At 43.1% G+C, this 23883-nt stretch overlaps 1 protein-coding gene across 1 annotated transcript in view; it reads right to left on the reverse strand.

Annotated features, from left to right (window-relative positions):
- SLC24A3 (solute carrier family 24 member 3) overlaps positions 1–23883 on the reverse strand; it is a 628867-nt gene that overhangs the window by 75405 nt on the left and 529579 nt on the right. The window contains exons 8-9 of the mRNA XM_075339395.1: positions 6083–6108; positions 4790–4843 (exon numbers count right to left, since the gene is read on the reverse strand). Coding sequence (XP_075195510.1) covers positions 4790–4843; positions 6083–6108 — 80 coding nt within the window. The remainder of the gene's footprint in view (positions 1–4789; positions 4844–6082; positions 6109–23883) is intronic.

Here is a 23883-nt window from a genome sequence, read left to right on the forward strand (position 1 = left end):
TTAAAAGAGTATCTGGATTACTTATACTTATTTGCGAGAAAACACAGGTCTTAATCTCCCAAAATGTGACAATTTCTCATCTTGAGCTATGCAGGTTTTGAAATTCAGCTGGAAAAACAACATTTTGACTTATTATATATAAAAACCAAGATGGGCTTCAGGGCAAACTGTGTTTCACATCTTTTATGCCTCGTATCTGCTGATAATGACTCATTTTCACCATTGATTTTTGTAGTTATAAAAACCAGTTTGTTTTTATTCTGTGGAATCCTAGAAAGATACTTTTAATGGATGTCTAAACATAGCAATGTTATGCTCTATACGAACCATATATCCTGTTTTTTGGGGAAATCAGATGTAGTAACAGTGTAGAAGCTTTCTCTGCTTAGGGAAAGTCTGTCCCTGAGAAGATACCTTTACCCGCCTAGTGATTGGTCGCAGTGCTCCCGAATTGCCGGGCCAATTACAGAGAGAGAGAACTGTGCAGCCTTACTGAAAAAGCTGCACTGTCCTCTCTGTAGTCATACCCATACTTAGCACATGGAGGGAATAGGTTACTGAAAGAACAAAGCTGGAGACTATACCATTAAGCAACCATTGGACCCCAGATGTGAAAGAAAAATCTCTTCAGGGATCCTAAAATTAACCCATTACTACTCTAAATAATCAGGAATCCTGACATTATCTCTTGACTGCCAAAACCATTGTGTATATTGCCTTTAACCCTATCAGTGATGCTGAAACTTCTTTGTTGTCATTATTATTGGCATTAACCAATCCACTGCTCTAAACCACGAGTGATACACATACTAAAGGGGTTGTCTGGTCTAAATCCACAAGTCTGCAGTCACTCTATGTGTCACTCTATGTGACTGCAGACTTATGATGCCACTGTGCGTTGTGAGGATTCGTCGGTGCTAGAGCTGGGAACGGCGGTCACGCAGCTGCAAATATGTGAATATGTATACTCCTAGCCAGAATCCAGCTAGATGGGCACAGCTTTGCTCAGTGTGCTCAGTGTGTGTGATGTGAGTATTCACAAGTCTATAGTCACATAGAGTGTCTGCAGACTTATGGATTAAAGCCCCCTTTAATCCATAAGTCTGCAGACTTATGGATTAAAGGGGGCTTTACACGCAGCGACATCGCTAGCGATGTCGCTCGTGAAAGTGTAAGGGGTAGTCGGACCCCTGGTAGTGAAGGAGCGGTTTTTCCCCCCCTGAAGACGCCACAGTAGTATGGTGGCAAATTGTAAATGTTGATGGTAAAATGTTACCTGTCATAAACTGTTTCCCCACTAGGTACCAGTGCAGAGCAGTGGTTCCCCTGGTAACAGTGGCAGGGAAGGAAGGGGCAGGGCAGCCTAGGTGGGGAAGGAAGGGTTCTGAATGCAGAGTCCAGTGTGCAGTGAGATGTGAGAGGCGAGCAAGCTCGGTCTGAGGTGACGGGGCAGAGTGGGGGAGTGAGACGAGGCAGTCAGCCTGAGTGAGTACTCTTGGCTAGAAAGCAGAGGAAACCCATGAGAAACGGTGGAAGAGTTGGGACTAGTCCGGAGCCGGTGGTGTGTACTAGAGTGGAGTGCAGCTATCAGGGGGATAACAAGTGGCCCCGGCAGGCGAAGGTTAGTGCCCTGACAAAGAAGTGGAGAGGTGAGAACTTATCCAGAGCCGGTAGTGTGTGCTGGATCTGCCCTACAGTAAATTCGGGTTAGAGCGCAGCTACTAGTGGGTTAACGTATGTCCCCTGCAGGCAAAGGAAAGTGCCCGTAGAGAAAAAGGAAACCGTTTTTGTAGAAAAGGGCCTGTAACTTGTAACGTACTAAAGTAAACCTGCTGCAAACAAAAAGATGGAAGCTTTGTTTAATAAATCGGTGTTTGGTTTATCTGCTGCCTGCAATTGTCTCTTTCCTGACAGTGAAGAAGGAGCTGGAGAGCACAGAAAGAACGCTGTCATGAATGGGCCCCATGCATCCACACTCTGCCCCAACAACACACCTGTTTTGCAAGTAACGGCCGGGCCGGGGTTCAGCCTGCGGCCCACAAGGCGAGGGGACCCGACTACACCCCCTGAGGCGCCCCCTGCCCCCGTTACAAAAGCACCTGCCCCTGTCGTTTGTGCGTCACGGGCAAATCGCTGCCCGTGGCGCACAATATCGCTAGTACTTGTCACACCAACTTACCTTCCTAGCGACGCCGCTGTGGGCGGCGAACAGCCTCTTTTCTAAGGGGGCGGTTCGTGCGGTGTCACAGCGACGTCACACGGCACACGTCCAATAGAAGGGGCGGAGAGCAGCCGCATGAAAGTCACGCCCACCTCGTTGCCGGAGGATGCAGGTACGGTGTTGTTCGTTGTTCCTGGGGTGTCACACATAGCGATGTGTGCTGCCTCAGGAACGACGAACAACCTGTGTCCAACACCAGCAACGATATTTGGGAAATGGACGACGTGTCAACAATCAACGATTTGGTGAGTATTTTGCATTGTTAACGGTCGCTCGTACGTGTCACATGCAACAACGTCGCTAATGAGGCCGGATGTGCGTCACGAATTCCGTGACCCCAACGACATCTCGTTAGCGATGTCGTTGAGTGTAACAGGGCCTTTAGACCGGACACCCCTTTAACCCCTTCACCAATCTACCAATTATTATCTGCCAACAGCTATAACACAAATTCGGCGTTGACTCGTGGCCACCAATGCTTACTGTCAGAAAATGCTACTGCTTATTCCTAAAGGGAATCTGTCACCAGGTTTATGCTTTTAAATCTATAAGCAGCAAAAAATAGGGGAACAAACCTTGATGTTAGTTTTGGGTTACTTACTAAACTCCTTACTGTAGCTTTTCTAAAATCCCCATTATCTGTTAAAAATCACTATCTGGTACAATCCTTTCAATGATTTCAGTTTAGCTCAGTTCCCTACTAACCCCCAAATGATGATTGACAGCTTTCATTGTGTAGACAGAAATTTGAAATAAGTGCCCCCTTTACCCTCTCACAATGTCTGCCAAGTTGATTTGTTGTTGGCATAACCTGATGGCCTCATACAGCTTCAGTTGACCATAAATGATGACATTTTCAGAAGAGTTATATATAAATATATATATATATATGTATATATATATATACAGCTTCAGAAGAGTTATATATAAATATATATATATATATATATATGTATATATATATATACAGCTCTACAGTTTTTCTGAATTTTCTCTTTATATTTTTGAGTGAAATGTAAATTGTTCTTTTATTCTATAAACTACTACATGTCTCTGAATTTCCAAGCAATAAAGTTTCTGTTTATTTTTTGAAAATGAGAAATGGTCAAAATAACAAAAAACAATGCATTGCTTTCAGACCTCAAATAATGCAAAGAAAACCAGTTCATAATCATTTATAAACAACAATACTAATGTTTTAACTCAGGAAGAGTTCAGAAATCAATATTTTGTGGAATAATCATGCGTCTTGGCATGCAAAGTTTAATCTGCCCAATTCCAGCCTTGCTGAAGCATCCCCAGATCATCGCCGATCCTCCACCAAATTTCACAGTGGGTGCAAGACACCGTGGCTTGGACGCCTCTCCAGGTCTCTGCCTAACCATTTAATGACCAGGTGTTGGGCAAAGCTGGAGATTAGACTGATCAGAGAAGATTACCTCACTCTAGAAATTGGGCAGGAATTGGGCAGATTAAACTTCGCAAAGGACGTATGAATCAAGCCGCATACAAGGTTATCCTGGTAAAAAAATGTCTTCCTTCTTCTCAGGCAATGTTCCCCAACTCTGAGGACTGTTTTTTCCAGCAGGACAATGCGCCATGCCACACAGCTAGGTCAATCAATGTGTGGATGAAGGACCACCCCATCAAAACCCTGTCATGGCCAGCACAATCTCCAGACCTGAGGACACCATTAAAAACCTCTGGAATGTAATCAAGAGGAAGATGGATAGTCACAACAAGAAGAACTGCTTACATTTTTGCACCAGGCGTGGCATAAGGTCACCTAAAAGCAGTGTGACAGACTGGTGGAAAGCATGCCAAGACGCAGGAAAGCTGTGATTACAAATCATGGTTATTCCACAAAATATTGATTTCTGAACTCTTCCTGAAGTAAAACATTAGTATTGTTGTTTCTAAATGATTATGAACTTGTTTTCTTTGCATTATTTGAAGTCTCTAAAAGCAATGCATTTTTTTTGTTATATTTTGACCATTTCTCATTTTCAGAAAATAAATACAATTTTTGCTGCCACGTTTGATTACTGATCAGGACACCTGAGCGCATATTAAATAGGTTGACTGACAATCTTAGATGGTAAGGTAGCAAAGTACTTGTAAAAACAAGCAACTTTGCAATTTACCTCTTATTAAAAATCCTTACAAATTCCCAGAGCGGAGGGATTTATAATTCTATAGTTTACAGTTCGTTGCCTAGGTTACCAGCCACCTCTGGAAACTCTGAGAGTCTAGTTAACTAGGAAAAGGGCATGTGCTACTTGGATACTCTATATTTTAGTGCCTGTAAACGCCATGCTGAAGATGGCCTAATGGCTTGATTCCACCAGCCTCAGACGCCAGTGCTTTTATTTTGCATCAGACACAAAGCTGACTCTGATAACAGTCTGGGAGAGTGCTCAGTCCCCACCAGCAGCACAACCATGCTGAGGGTCTGAATTTTCAACCTTCAGGAGAGTATCACCCCTAGTAAGGCTGTAAGCTGGGAGGTGGAGGAGCGCTCCTGAAGACAGAAGACTAGAACACTACTTTAAAATTGAAATAACGTACTTCATTATAAGGATGTAGATAGCGTACATGGTGACCAGAATTACAGACTCCCACCTATAAAGAGAAAGAAGACATGTTACTGTGCCGCCCCTGCAGCGGATTGAACCGCTCGGATCCGGGGGTGGTGATCGTTCGTGGCTCGAGGGTCTCCGGACCCAGGGGCTTAGGGGTCACACTCAAATGGAAAGGGAGTATTTAGAGGGGATTTGGTATAGTTCGTGACGCCACCTGTGGTGTGTGGTAAGTGGGAGTACCGCCGCTGCCGTTGGGAGTACCCGGGGTGATGGAGTGGGGTAGCTAGGTGACGTTGCCCTCCACGGGTAGGGGTAGGCCCCAGGACTCTGGTGGTTGATGCGGGAACACAGTGCAGGGGTCAGTCGGGTACTCACTCAGCAATGAAGCAGACGCTGACAACAGGGTAAACCAAGTCTCTGAATGCCGTTGCCTCTCGAGGGGAGCTCGTCTGGGTCCCGTCCCCTACAGTACTGCCGGTGGTCCATAACCTGCCTCCTGGCACTAAGTTTTAGATTATCCGTTGTGGCCCGGTAGCTTGGAGCTGTCCGGGCCCTGCTCCCCACTAAGTGGAGGAGCCTGCTCTTAGGGGCTCACGCTTGGGATTTCAGTGGGCTGCTTGCTAGGAAAGCCCTATCCCCCTCGTTGCGCTAGTGCCCCCGATCTCTGAGCTGGTAGGAACAGTCCATAAAGGCCCTGTCCTCCACAGGTTAATTGCCGGGTCGCCTGAAGCTTCTCCTTGACCTAGGGTCCGTGTACCCCGTCTTGCCTACAGTCCCAGACCGGTGATAGGACCAGGCTACTGACCGTCCTCCGTGACGGGTCCCAGGCACTTAGCCTCAATCCCCTGCGACTGGAGGTCCGACTCCTCTAGATTCAGACCACCGTCTGCGACCTAGTTTACGTCTCCCCTGTGAGTTCCAACGCCCAGCTTTCTCAGAGCTCCTCACAGCTCCAGGGCTACCACTGAACTGACTTGACACCTCCCACCTCCCTGTCTGACCCCTAGGTGGGCGGCCCTATTCCTGCTTAAGCAGCCTACTGGTGTGCCTGACAGGGTGTGGTGCAAAGTGTATCTAGGATTTGTGAATGCTTGTGGAGGCAGTACCGTAGGATAGAGACCCAGAACCATGGGAGGTTGAATACTGCACGGGGAGGGCAGTTTGTGCAGTACCCTGTGACGACCTGAGTAGTCCAGGGGCGTCACATTAGTTTGTTGTGGGAAAAGCAAAATAAAATCCCATAAAGTGAGGTCAATGCAGTTTGTTGTCTTTTACTCACCAGGATACTTTTTCATCATATATAAACTGTGAAGAAAAAAAAAGAAAATTTAATCAATGCAAACGTATTCCAGTATTGCATGTACTGCGTGTGTGCTTGCACTCTAGGAAAAAAAATTAAAGGCTAGGTGGCCCAAGCACTGTGGTGTATGGAAAGCTGCCTGATGGCCAGAGCAAATAATGTCTTGGGGTGTAAAGGGCCTGTAGGCTCGAGGTTTCCCACCACTAATTTATAGAGTAACCCAGTGTAATCTGTGGTAAGTTATTATAATGACCTGTACGAGAGCTTGATCTCCTTGAGATTTGGCACCTGGAGGTTACAATATTTATAGGTTGTAACCCCACTTATTTATTGTTCTTCACATGTAGAAACCAATGGAAATGCATAGTTCTGACCTGATGATGCTCCTATGCTTGGAGTATCTTCAGGGTGAAAAGCTATGGGTTGGCGTAGGGCTTTGGAAGAGAGGAGACTAAACCCTGGTTTTTCTCAACCCCTGCAAATAAGTAGATAGAATCTATAAAATACAATTGATTTTGGCAATTGCCCTATAGTCCATGGAAAGGTGGTAAAGTAGGAAATACACACCAGATCCTTATCAAGAACCATCATAGGGTTCATATGTTGAGATTTGCTTTGTGCTCCCTGACACTGACTTTGTGTATGATTAGTAAATTAAGATAACTGAAATAATAGGTTTTTCAGGTTACATTGATTTCTGTGGCAGTCATTGCAGAGGTTGACCATCCGTCATAGACTATAACAAACTTATCACGCTCACTTACAAGCTCTCCACAGTTCTGCACTTTCTTGCATCGCCTTCTTCATCTCTCTTAACCACCCTAACCATGTTCTTCATCCTGCTAATGACTTAAGAATAGGATCCTCCATAATCCAAACTTCCCATTTATGTCCTGTCAAGACTTTTGTCATACTGCACCAATTTTCTGGAATGCACTATACCAGACAATCCGGTTAATTTCCAATATCCACAGTGTGAAGCATGCGCTAAAAATACATTTCTTTAGATAGGCCTATCACTTCACCTTACTAATTTAAAGGGAACCTGTCAGGTGCAACATGCACCCAGAACCACGAGCAGTTCTGTGAGTATATTGCTAATAACTGCCCAACTGTCCCTGTATATAGTAGCATAGATAAAGAGATCTTTAGAAAGAGTATTTCTAACGATCCTTTATGATATGTTAATGAGCGCAGGGACTAGTCGCAAGAGCGTTAGTTCCTGCACTCATTACGCCCTCTTAGCGTGGTAGCATACCCACAGGGGCTTGTCAACATGCTATTCAATGCCCATTGCCCAGCGTCATCAGCGGTGATGCGAGTATCTGTGTCACTGCTTTAGAACGCAGGATTTAGGGTCAGTGCATATGATCAGGATGCTCTGTACTTCTGGTCATGCGCACTAGACCTCTCTGAAGCCAAAACGCATACACCCGGCTTCATAGTGCGCATGACCGGAAGTGTGGGGCATCCTGATAATGTGCACTGACCCTAAACTCAGTGTTCTGAAGCGGTGACAACGGACACAGGTACGCACATCACTGCTGATGACGCTGGGCAATGGGCATTGAATACCATGTTAGCACGCCCCTGTGTGTGTGCTAACATGCTAAGAGGGCGGAATGAGTGCAGGAACTAGTCCCTGCGCTCATTAGCATATCATAAAGGATCTTTAGAAGTTCCCTTTAACTTTTCTATTGTCCTTTCCTACATTTTCCTCAGAATTTGGTCCTTTCCACCACATGTGCCTTCACCTCCCATGCATTCAGTAGAACTTTAGGCAGGAAAATAATTATGAGGGCAGGCAGGATAAAACATATCAGGAAAAATGTTTTAATGATAAAGAAGCAACAGGTAGCCTAAACTGTAAAATAGTAAGAATATAACTTTATTTCCCTCTATGGCACTGAAAATGGAGCTTGTTATAGGACGTGCTGCTCTCCCGAATATGATAACAGAAGGGGTCACATGGGAAGTTTTATGAATTAGTTAGAGTTGGAAACCAACACTATGGTGCACATTGATTCTGGTCTACTCAAAAAGAAAAAATGTTTTCCTTTTCTGTTATTCTTGTTGGATTTCACTTTTAGATTGCACGCTCCTACAAGAATCCTCTGTGTATATTATGATGTCCTCATGAGGATACAAATGCTTCTGCTGAACATATAAAAACATCTGATTGACCACTAGATGGCGCTTTACCACTACTTATCCATGGACTACTGCTCACCCATGATCGCCCTCATTCTGGCTGGTTATTATATAGTATAAGTGCAAATATAGTTTTCCTACAATGTCAAGAAAGTACAAAATGCTGTTATTAATGTATTACCATAAATCAGATCACTCTCAAAATACCTTTTCTGATGCAAGACACCCTATAGGTATTTTAAAATTAATTAATTCCTATCATAGCTGTTGGAAATTATATAACAGATGACCCGCACACATGGGATAACTTTCACGAACGGTCAACGGTGCATCAGCTTCTAAAGAGATCCCAAACCTAATGTCTATTAGCAATAGACAAACATTATTTATGACCAAAATGCGGCAGTGTAAGGAATCACAACCGTTCATTTAAAGGAAGATTTAAAAGAAATTGAAGTCAGATGAAATGCGTTTGAAATAACGGTTGAATGTGGCTCTGAACACGACTTAGCACCCTGAAGGGGCAATAAAGCAAAGTTTATCGCACAAATCATTCCTACGGTCTTTGTGAGCACCAAGAACATATACTTGTGTGCAGTGCGGCATCTGTTCTCACTTTACTGTTTAACAGAAAAAGGAAAATGTATGGACACATGTTCAGTATTATCCCAGTGCTGCAATAGATATTCATTAGATTTATATACAGTCCATATACCAGGTGGGATATCATCATATATGATGACAATACAACAGGCAAAGGCAACATGAGTCTGGTGTATATGCTGCACTCCACATGCGTGTACTCCTGGGGGTTTATGAAGGAGGGATATATGCACTAATGGTACCATTTTAGTAACCATCAGCACATGCAGCCCAATAGGAGGACCATTTTATATATTTGTATCTGCAGGAACATCCAAAAACTAAAGGTCCAGTCACACTAAACAACTTACCAGCGATCCCAACAACGATAGGGATCGCTGGTAAGTTGCTAGGAGGTCGCTGGTGAGATGTCACACTGCGACGCTCCAGCGATCCCACCAGCAACCTGACCTGGCAGGGATCGCTGGAGCGTCGCTACACGAGTTGCTGGTGAGCTCACCAGCAACCAGTGACCAGCCCCCAGCGCCGCGTGGAAGATGCTGCGCTTGGTAACTAAGGTAAATATCGGGTAACCAACACGATATTTACCTTGGTTACCAGCGCAGGCAGCTACATGTGCAGAGAGCAGGGAGCAGCGCACACTGAGCGCTGGCTCCCTGCTCTCCTAGTTACAGCACACATCGGGTTAATTACCCGATGTGTGCTGCAGCTAAATGTGCACAGAGCAGGGAGCAGCGCACACCGCTTAGCGCTGGCTCCCTGCTCTCCTAGCTACAGCACACATCGGGTTAATTAACCGATGTGTGCTGCAGCTAAATGTGCACAGAGCAGGGAGCAGCGCACACCGCTTAGCGCTGGCTCCCTGCTCTCCTAGCTACAGCACACATCGGGTTAATTAACCCGATGTGTCCTGCAGCTACATGTGCACAGAGCAGGAGCCGGCACTGACAGTGAGAGCGGCGGAGGCTGGTAACAAAGGTAAATATCGGGTAACCAAGGACAGGGCTTCTTGGTTACGCGATGTTTACTGTGGTTACCAGCCTCCGCAGAAGCCGGCTCCTGCTGCCTGCACATTAGTTGTTGCTGTCTCGCTGTCACACACAGCGATCTGTGCTTCACAGCGGGACAGCAACAACTAAAAAATGGCCCAGGACATTCAGCAACAACCAACGACCTCACAGCAGGGGCCAGGTTGTTGCTGGATGTCACACACAGCAACATCGCTAGCAACGTCACAAAAGTTGTTCGTTAGCAGCGATGTTGCTAGCGATGTTGCTTAGTGTGATGGGGCCTTTAGACTATGTTCACATCATGTTTTGTAGCTAATTCTAGTGCATAAGACGGGTTATCGGTTTAAGGGGTTTTCCCATTAACAAAGTTCACTTTATTCAATAGATCTTGGAAGAATAATAAGTTCCACAATTGGAAGTGTTTAAAAAAAATGTTCCTGTGCTGAGATAATCTTATATACAGTGCCTACAAGTAGTATTCAACCCCCTGCAGATTTAGCAGGTTTGATAAGATGCAAATAAGTTAGAGCCTGCAAACTTCAAACAAGAGCAGGATTTATTAACAGATGCATAAATCTTACAAACCAACAAGTTTTGTTGCTCAGTTGAATTTTAATAAATTTTCAACATAAAAGTGTGGGTCAATTATTATTCAACCCCTAGGTTTAATATTTTGTGGAATAACCCTTGTTTGCAATTACAGCTAATAATCGTCTTTTATAAGACCTGATCAGGCCGGCACAGGTCTCTGGAGTTATCTTGGCCCACTCCTCCATGCAGATCTTCTCCAAGTTATCTAGGTTCTTTGGGTGTCTCATGTGGACTTTAATCTTGAGCTCCTTCCACAAGTTTTCAATTGGGTTAAGGTCAGGAGACTGACTGGGCCACTGCAACACCTTGATTTTTTCCCTCTTGAACAAGGCCTTGGTTTTCTTGGCTGTGTGCTTTGGGTCGTTGTCTTGTTGGAAGATGAAATGACGACCCATCTTAAGATCCTTGATGGAGGAGCGAAGGTTCTTGGCCAAAATCTCCAGGTAGGCCGTGCTATCCATCTTCCCATGGATGCGGACCAGATGGCCAGGCCCCTTGGCTGATAAACAGCCCTACAGCATGATGCTGCCACCACCATGCTTGACTGTAGGGATGGTATTCTTGGGGTCGTATGCAGTGCCATCCAGTCTCCAAACGTCACATGTGTAGTTGGCACCAAAGATCTCGATCTTGGTCTCATCAGACCAGAGAACCTTGAACCAGTCTGTCTCAGAGTCCTCCAAGTGATCATGAGCAAACTGTAGACGAGCCTTGACATGATGCTTTGAAAGTAAAGGTACCTTACGGGCTCGTCTGGAACGGAGACCATTGCGGTGGAGTACGTTACTTATGGTATTGACTGAAACCAATGTCCCCACTGCCATGAGATCTTCCCGGAGCTCCTTCCTTGTTGTCCTTGGGTTAGCCTTGACTCTTCGGACAAGCCTGGCCTCGGCACGGGAGGAAACTTTCAAAGGCTGTCCAAGCCGTGGAAGGCTAACAGTAGTTCCATAAGCCTTCCACTTTCAGATGATGCTCCCAACAGTGGAGACAGGTAGGCCCAACTCCTTGGAAAGGGTTTTGTACCCCTTGCCAGCCTTGTGACCCTCCACGATCTTGTCTCTGATGGCCTTGGAATGCCCCTTTGTCTTTCCCATGTTGACCATGTATGAGTGCTGTTCACAAGTTTGGGGAGGGTCTAAATTAGTCAGAAAAGGCTGGAAAAAGAGATAATTAATCCAAACATGTGAAGCTCATTGTTCTTTGTGCCTGAAATACTTCTTAATACTTTAGGGGAACCAAACAGAATTCTGGTGGTTTGAGGGGTTGAATAATAAATGACCCTCTGAATAAACTTTTCTCAATTTAAAAAAAAAAAAAAAAGAAATAACATTCTTTTTTGCTGCAGTGCATTTCACACTTCCAGGCTGATCTACAGTCCAAATGTCACAATGCCAAGTTAATTCCGATTGTGTAAACCTGCTAAATCTGCAGGGGGTTGAAGACTACTTGTAGGCACTGTATGTGCCCCTGCTATGTACTGTGTAATGTTTGTGTCTGACCGTACAGGGACATGGTCTAATCATACAACAACTACTGGGCAGGGGAGGAAGTAAAAAAGTATACAAACATTACATCACAAATTATTCTTTCTTTGAGGTAAAACATATTTAAAAAACAGACAGAGAAATGTTTAACCTCACAGAAAGAATCAACTATGATCCAATGCTGTAATGTTTGTATACTCTTTTGTGTCCTCCCCAGCCCAGGAGATGTGGTATGATCAGACCATGTCCCTGTACGGTCAGACACGGCCATTACACAGTACATAGCAGGGGCACATACATAAGAATATCTCAGCACAGGAAATTTTGACTTCTGGCCATTCAGAAGTTACAAGATGGTGCCGAGAGATCGGAGTAGTGTCGGTAAAAGTTGAAGCTGCTGTGAGGTTAGTATATGACATTGGGCTTAGATTTAAAGCGCCACCCCAGGGGTGAAATAACCCCCCAGTGGATTGATGCTTTAGTAGTGTTCAGGTCTGATTATAGTAATAGTGTAGGCATCTGCAGCACCAGTCAGTCACAGTAAATAGGTAATGCTGGTGCCATTTATATACAGCACTTCAGACAACAGCCTACTGCTGTGGTGTACATAGTAGTCTGTGTGTCAACTGAGGAAGGATCGAGATTCAGATTCGAATAAGCGTAAAACACCTTAAGGTAAAACAAGTCTCAGGTTTGCTGGTATCGATTTTAGTGCCTTCTCCACCATCCTACAGTTTTTTTTAGCTTTATGAGTACCGTATGTAACGGCAGTAAAGGCCCCGTTACACGCAGCGACGTATCTAACGATATATCGCCAGGGTCACGGATTCCGTGACGCACATCCGGCATCGTTAGCAACGTCGTTGCATGTGACACCAACGAGCGGCCGTTAACGATGGAAAATACTCACGATATTGTCCATCGTTGACATGTCGTTCACTTTCAAAAAATCGTTGATTGTTGAGGATGCAGGTTGTTCGTCGTTCCCGAGGCAGCACACATCGCTACGTGTGACACCCCTGGAATGAAGAAATACAGCTTACCTGCGGCCGCCAGCAATGAGGAAGGAAGGAGGTGGGCGGGATGTTTTGCCCGCTCATCTCCGCCCCTCCGCTTCTATTGGGCGGCCGCTTAGTGACGCCACTGTGACGCCGCATGAACCGCCCCCTTAGAAAGGAGGCGGTTCGCTGGCCACAGCAACGTCGTTAGGCAGGTAAATCCGTGTGACGGCTCCTAACGATATTGTGCGCCACAGGCAGCGATTTGCCCGTAACGCACAAACGACGGAGGCGGGTGTTTTCACCAGCGATATCGCTAGTGATAGCGCTTCATGTAAAGCCACCTTAAGAATACAGTAGGGATGAAATGGACAAGCCTGACATCACACGGTGGTTAATAGTCTTTTGAATTTAGCCTACGAAATATAAAAAGGATGCATGTGGTTTAGGCTATGTGCACACGCTGCGGTTTTTGACGCTGCGTTTTTGTGCGTTTTTAGCCTCTAAAAGCGCACAAAAACGCACCCAAGGCAAAAAAACGTGGCAAAAACCGCATGCGTTTTTACCGCGATTTGTTGCGTTTTTGGCTGCGTTTTGCTGCGCTTTTGAGCTCTGCGTTTTTCTGCGTTTTTCAAATGCATTGCATGGGGGGAAAACGCAGAAAAACACAGGAAAGAATTGACATGTCCATTTTTTTTTTAAGCTCAAAAACACAGCTTAAAAAAAAAGTCATGTGCGGACAGCAAAAATGAAAACTCATAGACTTTGCTGGCGAAGCAAAGTCATGCAGTTTTGAGGCCAAAAACGCACCCGAAAAACGCGCTAAAAACGCCGCGAAAAACGCACTGTGTGAACTTTTTACCCTTAGGCTATGTTCACACGTTGCGTTTTTTACCGCGTTTCTGCAGCGTTTTTGGCAGCAGCGTTTTTGGGCAAAATGGCATGCGTTTTTGATTTCCAGCAAAGTCTATGGGAAAAGCAGAAATCCTGTCTGCACTTTGCTTTTTTTTCAGCAGCGTTTAATTTGCATATTTGTGGTCAAAAACCATGCTGAAAAAGAAGCAGCATGTCAGTTGTTTTTGCCATTTCTGCAGCGTTTCCTTAACATTGGAGTCAATGAGAAATGGCAAAAAGCAACCAAAATCACAATTCCTGCGTTTTACATGCTTTTTACCTGCTTTTCAACTGCGTTTTTGGCTCCAAAAACGCATGCTTTTCTGGCCAAAAAGTAATGGATTCTAATGTTCCTTTACACACACACAATAACCGAAAATTTAAATGTAAAAAAATAATAAACTTTAGCTATTTTTCTGTTAAAATGTGCATAACCACTATTATAGCATTAAAATTGATAATTTACCATATAATTTTATTAAAAGTTAATTTTATACTTTTTTTCTCTTTTTTCATTCTTTTTGACTAATTCAACTTTATTTCTCAGTGTCTTGATCTCAAAAACGCATCTGCAGAAACGCAGGTGAAAACGCAGGTAAAAAGCGCTAAAAACGCGGTAAAAACGCGGTAAAAACGCATGCGTTTTTAGCGCTGAAAAATGGTCAAAAGCCATTTGGTCAAAAACCAAGGGAAGGAAAACGTGCAGAATAAACTGCAGGTACACCGACGCAACGTGCGGACATAGCCTTATAGTGGCGATATAGGAAATGTCCTACATGTGCCCAAACACATAGAAAGTTTATATTTAGGAAAAATTGGAAAACATTTGTTTTATTGGGGTTTGGGAATGTTTGATTAACAGCTGGCCATATACTTTTGACAGTTATCCATCTTATAAAACATGGAAACTTGGCCAAGCACTTTTTCATCTTTATATGGAATTCTGTGCTAATTACCATATTTAAATCTTTGCAGTCTTTGGAGCTCCATCTTCCTGATACAGCTTTGCATAGATTTAAATTTAAAAAATAAGCTGCCTGTGAACTGTCACCACTAGGGGGACATCAGGAGCTCACTATATACCGTCTAACTCATTCTAAACCAGGATGTACACTGGGGCGGTCAGAAAGCAGCGGGACTAGGTGCAAGAGCTGTATATATCATGAAGCACCTAACAATCTATCAGTAATTGTGAGCTATGGAGTTTATTAGCTCAAGTTATTACTTGTAATATAATTGATAATGCGAGACTGCTTTTAAGATAACGGTCCCAAAACCATTTATCCCCTGTGCAGCTGCTCCAATGATATGGCAAACTCAGCAGATGGCCTTATACAGCTGGCACCCGCCTCTTACAGCAGTGAGCAGAACTTGCTCCGATCGATGCTGTTTGACCACATAAATGTCGCTGCCAATCTTTGACAGTGTAATTTATATGGCTTCGATTAGCATGGGCATTTGTTTTGACGCCTGTTCCTCCAAGAAAATGAGATCATGGGAAGCCGATGAGTTAATACAGCTGAGAGCCTGATAAATACGGCCATTTCCATCATATTTTAATTCCTATGAACTCCAGTCTATGTCTGGGCTTAATAGGAGATCCTTAAAGAGAATCTGTCAATAGGATCAACCCTCCTAAGCTATCGACATGGACATGTAGGTCATAGAAAATGTTATAAAATGATACCTTGGTATCGGTGATCCGATGTCTTATTCCTGAGAAATCCACGTTTTTCTTAATATGTAAATGAGCTGTTAAGATCTATGGACTCCCTGAGATCTGGCTGTTCACTTCCTCTTGATGTCTAATATGTCTGAAGGTGAGGAGAGTGAAGTCAGCACTGATTGTGCCCAGGGCTCGCATGACATATAACGTTATATGAGCCCCGGGAAAGCAAGTGCCTACACCGCTGGAACAGTGTTGGCACCAGATGTGAGTATGTGGAGTATGTATTGTTATTTTACCTGAAGCAAACATCCTGATCGAAAAGGGTTTGTCTGAGCAGTGGACAACTCCTTTAACTCATTAAGGACCGAGCCACTTTGTACGCTAATGACCAAGTCTCATTTTTCAAATCTAGCCTGCATCACATTATGATGTTGTAACTCTGGAACGCTTCAACCTATCCCAGTGATTCTGAGACTGTTTTTTCATGACTGTTGTACTTCATGAGATTTTTCTCGATATTATTTGCATTTATTTCTACAAATATCGAAAATTTGGCAAAAAATTTGAAAAATTCACAATTTTCAAACCTTAAATTTTCATGTCCTTAAACTAGATAGTTAAACCACACAAAATCGATAATAAATAAAATTTTTCACATGTCTACTTTTTTTTGTTAGTAAATGAAAAGGGTTAAAAGTTTATCAGCAATTTCTCCTTTTTCCAACAAAATTTACAAAACCAATTTTTTTAGGGACCACATTCCATTTCAAGTGACTGAGTGGCTTATTTAACAGAAACCCCAAAGTGAAAATAGCATCTCTCAAAGTGCTCAAAAACACATTTAAGAAGTTCATTAAGTTCATTAACCCTGGAAACTATACCCCGCAAGGAATTTATGTAGATGTGTGGTGAGTACTTTGAACCCACAGGTGCTTCAAAGAATTTTATAATGTTCGGCCCTAATTATTGGAAATAACATTTTTCTAAGAAAAATCTTTTTTTCGACCCAAATTTTTCATTTTCAAAAGAGAAACCAGAGAAAATGTACTATACAATTTGCTATGCGATTTCTCCTGAGTACAACAGTACGCATATGCAGGGAAAACTACTGTTTGGCTGCATGGCAGGGCCTGGAAGGAAAAGAGCACCATTTGACTTTTGGAATGCCCATGATGTTTGGTGTGCAGAGCCCCTGATGTGCCTAAACATCACAAATCCCCCACAAGTGGCACAAGTTGAAAAACTGCACCACTCAAAGTGCTAATGTAGCACCACTGAAACCATCAGTGTGCTACAAGGTTCTGCATCCCCACCAGGATGCAGGGCCTACCCAGAACCCCAGTGCCGGTACCACCAAAAACCCAGGTAATCCCAGTTTTCCCCAACAATCCCCCATACAATGGTACTTAGCTAGAGTGGGACTAATGGATGGACTGTAGAGAGTAGTCAGTTGAGTAGTGACTGTAGAGGTGTGAAGGTGGAAGCAAAGTGACATCCTGACTCAGGTTAACGGTGACCTGGTACCCAGAAGAAGTGGCTGCCGGTGGAGTACTCCCAGAACTTCGCACCAATGGGGTACAGGACCCCAGGACAGGAAAGAGCGTCAAGCCGACCTGTTAACACCTGCACAGCAAAGGGGACCATCAAGGACCTTGCTGTCCCTAAAGAATCCGAAGACTCAGTAGCAACAGGAGAACCGGGGACTGGACCAGAAACTCCAATCCCACAGGGTTCACGCTACCATCAGGCGGTCAGAAGTGGACAAACCACAGAACGGGGACCCCCAGTGTTCTATACCACGGGGACCAACTTACCAGAGACAGGTGCAGGGGAAGAAGGTACCAGAGAAACCAGACTGGCACTGGGACGAAGGGAACCTGGAGGCAAAACGAGCCGGCCTTGGACCCCCAGTTACCATCTCAAGAAAGTGAGTAAACCAGTGGCACTGAATACCAGTGTGGACTCCCTTCTTTTGACGCCCACTGCACTATGCACCCGCTGCGGCAAAACCCTACTTGCGAAGGGACTACCATACTAGCTGCCAATACCACCAGCCCCAGTAGAGACATTCAGCAGCGTTGGCTCCCTACACTTAGCTGCAACACCACAAGTGGCGTCACATATAAACTTTATTCAACAATCCCCTATAAATATCCTCATTACAAAAAGGGCCCAGGGCACAGAATCGGGTAACGGCCACCACTGTGACATTTCCCAGACGTACACTGCCCGGAACCAAGTACCCCATATCCCTGTGTGCTACACTCAGAACCATATGAAAGAAGTTTACTAACCCTTCAGGTGCTTCACAAGAATTGAAGCAATGTGGAAGGAAAAAAAATCCATTTTACTTTTAACCCACAAAATGTTGCTTCAGCCAGAAATTTTACAATTTCATAAGGTTTAACAGGAGAAAATGGACAATGCAATTTGTTGTGCAATTTCTCCTGAGTATACCAATACCCCATATGTGGGAAAAAAGTACTGTTTGGGTACACAGTAGGGCTTAGAAGGGAAGGAGTATCATTTGACTTTTGGATTGCAAAATTGGCTGCAATAGATAGCCGATGTATACAATGAGTAAGGACTTCAGTCCGAAACATGTTTAATAAGATTTGTACTACATGTAATAGCTTTTACATAATTGTTTGATCTATTTACGACTTTTAATGGAATGATCTAATAAAAAAAGTTTTTTATGAAGTCGTGGATGCCGGAATATTGTTTATAAGCCAAAGAGAGTCCAAAGTGTCTTCATCTGCCTCATTACAGTAAATGTTCCATTGGGAATTTTGTATGAATCAAGCAGAGTGCAGGAAAAATGTGAGCCGAGCTGTACTGTGATCTTTGGGAAGCAGAATGAACAAATCAACAGCAGGTCAAGAATTAGTTTGATTTTTCTAAGCTATTCACCATGCTGTATTCACACACTGCGTTTTTTTGATGTAAAAACGCACAAAAACGCACCCGCGTCAAAAAAAGCGGCAAAAAACGCATGGGTTTTTACCGCAATTTTGTGCGTTTTTGGCTGCGTTTTGCTGCGTTTTTGATCTCTGCGTTTTTCTGCGGTTTTCCAATGCATTGCATGGGGGGAAAACGCAGAAAAACGCAGGAAAGAATTGACATGTCCATTTTTTTTTTTAAGCTCAAAAACGCAGCTTAAAAAAAAAGTTGTGTGCGGACAGCAAAATTGAAAACTCATAGACTTTGCTGGGGAAGCAAAGTCATGCAGTTTTGAGGCCAAAAACGCCGCGAAAAACGCACAAAAACGCCGCGAAAAACGCACTGTGCGCACATAGCCTAAGTGATTAAACAGCTTTATTCCTCAGATCAGTACGATCACAGCGATACCACATTTCTATAATTTTTTTACGTTTTGCCACTTTTACACAATAAAAACAATTATGTAAACTTTATTAGTTTACATTTGTTTTTACATAAATATTCATATTTATAGGTGTAATATTTGTTGTTCTTTATTTTATTTGTTTTTTTTTATAGCTTTTCCAATTTTTTTTGTAACTTTTTTATTTAGTCCCTCTATGGGACTTTAACTTTTATTACTCTGACCACTGGTCTTATGCATTGCAATAGACATGTAATGCAATAAATGAGACCTGTGAGATTACACTGACAGAAGGCCTGTTATACCCTGCATATTGCTGCGTCTCACAGGCCACGACACCTGGCCCACCAGGAGGTCATTATTTGACTTCCAGGTGCCACGACAACCATCAGCTCCCAGTGATTTCCTCCCGCTCACAAACTTCTAAATGCCACAATTGCTAAAGATTGTAGCATCTAGAGGGTTAATCAAGTAGGGGCGGTGCTTGTGTGCCCTAGTTATTACTGATGGACCTTGGCTGTTAGCTAAGCTGAGCTTTTGCAGTGATCATACGGGAAGTGCTGATATTTTAGCACCTCCTAACAATCACATGTTGCAATCAGAAAGTGGGGACCGTTATAATTGGTCCTCTCATCTCTTCCCGTACAGGTCAACTGTCGGTGACTCCTGCCTGCACAGAGATATCACTGTGTATTTTCACACACAGACAGTTTAAATCCATGAGATACTTGCGGGAACTGACACCTGCTCATGATGTGCTATGTTTGTCATTGGTCGTTAAGGGATTAATTCTCCTATTGATACTAAAATGAAAAGTTTATTAAAATGTTGAAAAATGAAAAAAGTGTAAAATAAAACAGAAGCCCAAAAATTGCCATTTCCCCCTGAGCTATTACTTTGTTTATACAAAAGTGTCCAAAAGTGGTCAAAAGTGTTGGTACCCTTGAAAATTGTTACAGAAAATGAAGTATTTCTCCCAGAACATTATTGCAATTACACATTTATCCCAATAAAATTGTTGGCATCTTTCCAAAATTGTGGTTAAACAACTTTGCTTCAAAAGCATGTGATGCTTGCTCAATTTCACCTGTGGCAAGTAACAAATGTGGGCAATATGAATATCACACCTGAAATCAGATAAAAAGGGGACAAGTTGACTCAATCTTTGCATCGTGTGTCTGTGTGTGCCACACTAAGCATGAAGAAAAGAAAAAGGAGGAGAACTGAGGACTTGAGAACCAAAATTGTTGAAATATATCAACAATCTAAAGGTTACAAGTCCATCTACAGAGATCTTGATATTCCTTTGTCCACCCATGGGGCACAACATAATCAATAAGTTTACAACCCATGGGACTGTAGCTAATCTCCCTGGATGTAAATGGTAGAGAAAAATTGATGAAAGGTTCCAACAAAGCAGGATAGTCAAGATGGTAAATAAGCAGCCTCAAAAAAGTTTCCAAGAAATGCAAGCTGTCCAGCAGGCTCGGGGTATAGGCTCAGCGTGAGCTATCCGTTGACATTTGAATGAAATTAAATGCAATGGCAGGAGACCCAGAAGGACCCTACTGCTGACACAGACATAAAAAAACCCATTTAGCCTGCAGTTTGACAAAATGTTCGTGAGTAAGCCAAAATTCTCCTGGTAAAGCTTCTTGTGACTGATGAGACTAAGGCCTCTTCTCCACTAGCGTTTTTTTTCTCCAAATTCCATCGCATTGAGAAACGGATTGCAATCTTGCAAATGGTTTCTAATGATGCTGTCTCCATTTCCCTGTTTTTCTCAGATGATACACGGGCTCTCCTTGAAATCGCAGCATGCTGCGATTTGATGCGATTCTCAGCTCTCTCACCCCCATGCAAGTCAGAATCCGGGTGGCATACGCATGTCACACGAATCCTGACACTTGCATACCGCGTCAGACTGGCTACCGGAGGAATCTCCTGTAAAACCAGTCCTGGCCGCGGTTACATGCACTGAACCCCGGAGCTGTCACCTGAGCTCCAGACTGCAGCCTGAACAGCGAGTGCCGAGTGATGGATTCCCCGGCGATTGCTGGTCAGGTCAGCACAGCTGCAAACAGATCAGGCAGACGCTGGAGCTCAGGTTACAGCTCTGGAGCTGAGTGCAGGTAACCGCGGCCAGGACTGGTTTTACAAGAGATTTCTCCCGTAGCCAGTCCTACACTGCTTACCTAAAAACTCACATAGCACTTGCATGACGCTCACATGTCATACGGATGCTATGTGAGGAAAAAAACACACACTGTACGCATATCACACGCAGATCACACGCAGGATACTCGACTCACATTTTGAGCCGAGTATCGCTGTGATTTTTTACACGCCAATGGAGAAGAGGCCTAAGATAGAGTATTTTGGTACAGTACATCATTCTACTCTTTAATGAAAATGGAATGAGGCTTACAAAGAAAAGAACACAATACCTGCAGTCAATTATGGTGGACGTTCAAAGATGTTTTGAGTTTGTTTTGCATCATCTGGCACTGGGTGCCTTGACTGTGTACAAAGCATCATGAAATCTGAAGATTAACAAAGGATTTTGGGTTGCAATGTAGTACCCAGTTGCGTCGTAGGTTCATAATTCAAAAGGCACCCAAAAATGCATGGAATCAAAGTGCAGGAAAGTTACAAAGTGGCAGCAATGAAGCTGGATCTAAATCCTATTGAACACCTGTGGAGAGATCTTAAAATTGCTGTTAGGAAAAGAAGGGGCCCTTCAAATATAAGAGACCCGGCACAGTTTTCAAAAGAAGAGTCCAAAATTCCAGTTGAGAGGTGTAAGAAGCTTGTTAATGGTTATAGGAAGCTATTGCAGTTATTTAATACAAAGGTTGTGCAACCAATTAATTTTTGCAATTTTGTGTGAAGATATGTCCAATTTGCCTTTTTCCTGTTTTTTTGTGTTGTTCCAATACACACACAAAAAAATAAATAAATTTGTGTACGACAAAATGTGTGTAATTTTCTGGGAGAAATACTGTTTCTGGAACAATTTCAAAAGGCGCCAACACTTTCGGCCAGGACTTTAAAAAAAATAAAAAAAATAACCCTCATGTTATTGAACAAATATGGTGAAAGGAATAAAAAAATAAAAGAACTGATGCTTAAAATGATCCAATTCCCCAAAAAATGGAGCAAAAGGTGATCAAAGTTCTCCATGGCTCAGAATATGGCTGCACAAAAAACAAAATGATTTTATTGTGCACAGTCATAAATTGACTGACCCTTAAGTTAATGCGTCACTTACGGTATATCACACATGGGGTGCTTTTAACCCCCCCCAAAAATAATAAAAAATAATATTGTGAAATTGCTGTTTTTAACTACTCATCCACACTCCAATTAAAAAAATAGTTTTCAACTCAATATAGGCCACGTGCACACAATGAGTATTTGCTGAGTTTTTTTACTTCAGTATTTGTATTCAAAATCAGGAGTGGAACTATCAGAGGAAAAGTATAATAAAAACACGGGCACCACGTCTGGATTTTTTACCCACTCCTGGTTTTGGCTTACAAATATGGAGGTAAAAAACTCACCAAATACTCAACATGTGCACGTGGCCTAATAACACAGTTATGAAAAAAAGCTCCACTATCTGGACACCTTACTCTGTAGAATGTCTCCCTAATTTTTTTTGAAGGTTTTATATTTTCATGTTTTTTTATGCTTTACCTTGTAATCTGTTTTTGATTTTTCAGTTGATGCACTCATCTTTATAATTAATTTTCTTTTTCCCCATTTTATAAGTGGGATTTATGATGTCTAACGTCTTGTGGTGTTTTCTTTGACTTCTCTTGTGTGCTTTGGAGGACGTCCATGTTGGACCGAAGCGAGCGCAGGCCGGGGAATACAAACACTTGACTCATCTGGTGACGCTTTTGTCTCTTTGTGTATTAGATAATCCAGGTCAATGTGTATGACTGATGATATAAAAGATGCCATACAAATGGTGTACACATTCTCCAATCGAGGGGAAAGATGGCACATCACCGGAGGTGTCACATTGAGAAACGCAGAATAATCTATATAATCCACTATTACAGAGAGAGATTGGAAGCAAGCTAAAAGCCGCTGTCCTTCCCTCATCTGTAACAAAAGGATTTGACTCAATTATGTATCTGTATTGTTTACAATCAATTATCTCCACATCATTTCCCATATGTAATGCACAGCCATTATGTATCATTCATACAGAATCTCCTCCAAATCCCGTTCATAGAAACTTATTGGTCGCTTGCCAAAGCATTTCAGCTGTCTCTGCTCGATAAGAATATTTTGCAGTCAACAATTTCCTTATCTCGCAGACAGACTAAAAAAGAGAATATGCCGCGTTTTCATGCAGCTGTTGGACTGACTGTATAATGAGCCCGAGATTATGCTAATTATGGTAATGCAAACTGCACTTAAGTTTCAATCAGCTAGGCAAGTTAAGATGGCAGCGTGGCAGAAAATGTTCTGTCGACACAGGACGGGATACAGTCAGTTTACCATTAGGGGGAACATATGTACAGCAATGACCTGGATTCTTTGAGGCCAGTGCATTGCTGATAACATAGACATTATTGAGGACATAGACTGGTAAAGAAGTATAAATTTTCATTAACAGTAATAAACATTTGCAGTGTACCCTATCAACATGAATGTGCATTGTAGTCGCATCAATAATTCCAATGCCTGCGCTACAGCTGGGTAAGAAAAAATTAGCCAACTTAAAGGGAATCTGTCAGGTGCAATATGCACCCAGAACCACGAGCAGTTCTGGGTGCATATTGCTAATCCCTGCCTAACCGTCCCTGTATACACTAGCATAGATAAAGAGATCTTTAGAAAAAGTATTTCTAAAGATCCTTTATGATATGCTAATGAGGCCAAGGACAAGTTGTAAGGGTGTTAGTTCCTGTATTAATTCCGCCCTCTAAGGCTGTGTCCGCACTTTGCGTTTTCACCTGCTTTTCTGCAGCGTTTTGAGCTGCAGCGTTTTCATGCCAAAATGCATGCGTTTTG

This window comes from Anomaloglossus baeobatrachus, chromosome 3 (genome assembly GCF_048569485.1).
Source record: "Anomaloglossus baeobatrachus isolate aAnoBae1 chromosome 3, aAnoBae1.hap1, whole genome shotgun sequence".
NCBI classification, from domain to species: Eukaryota; Metazoa; Chordata; class Amphibia; order Anura; family Aromobatidae; genus Anomaloglossus; species Anomaloglossus baeobatrachus.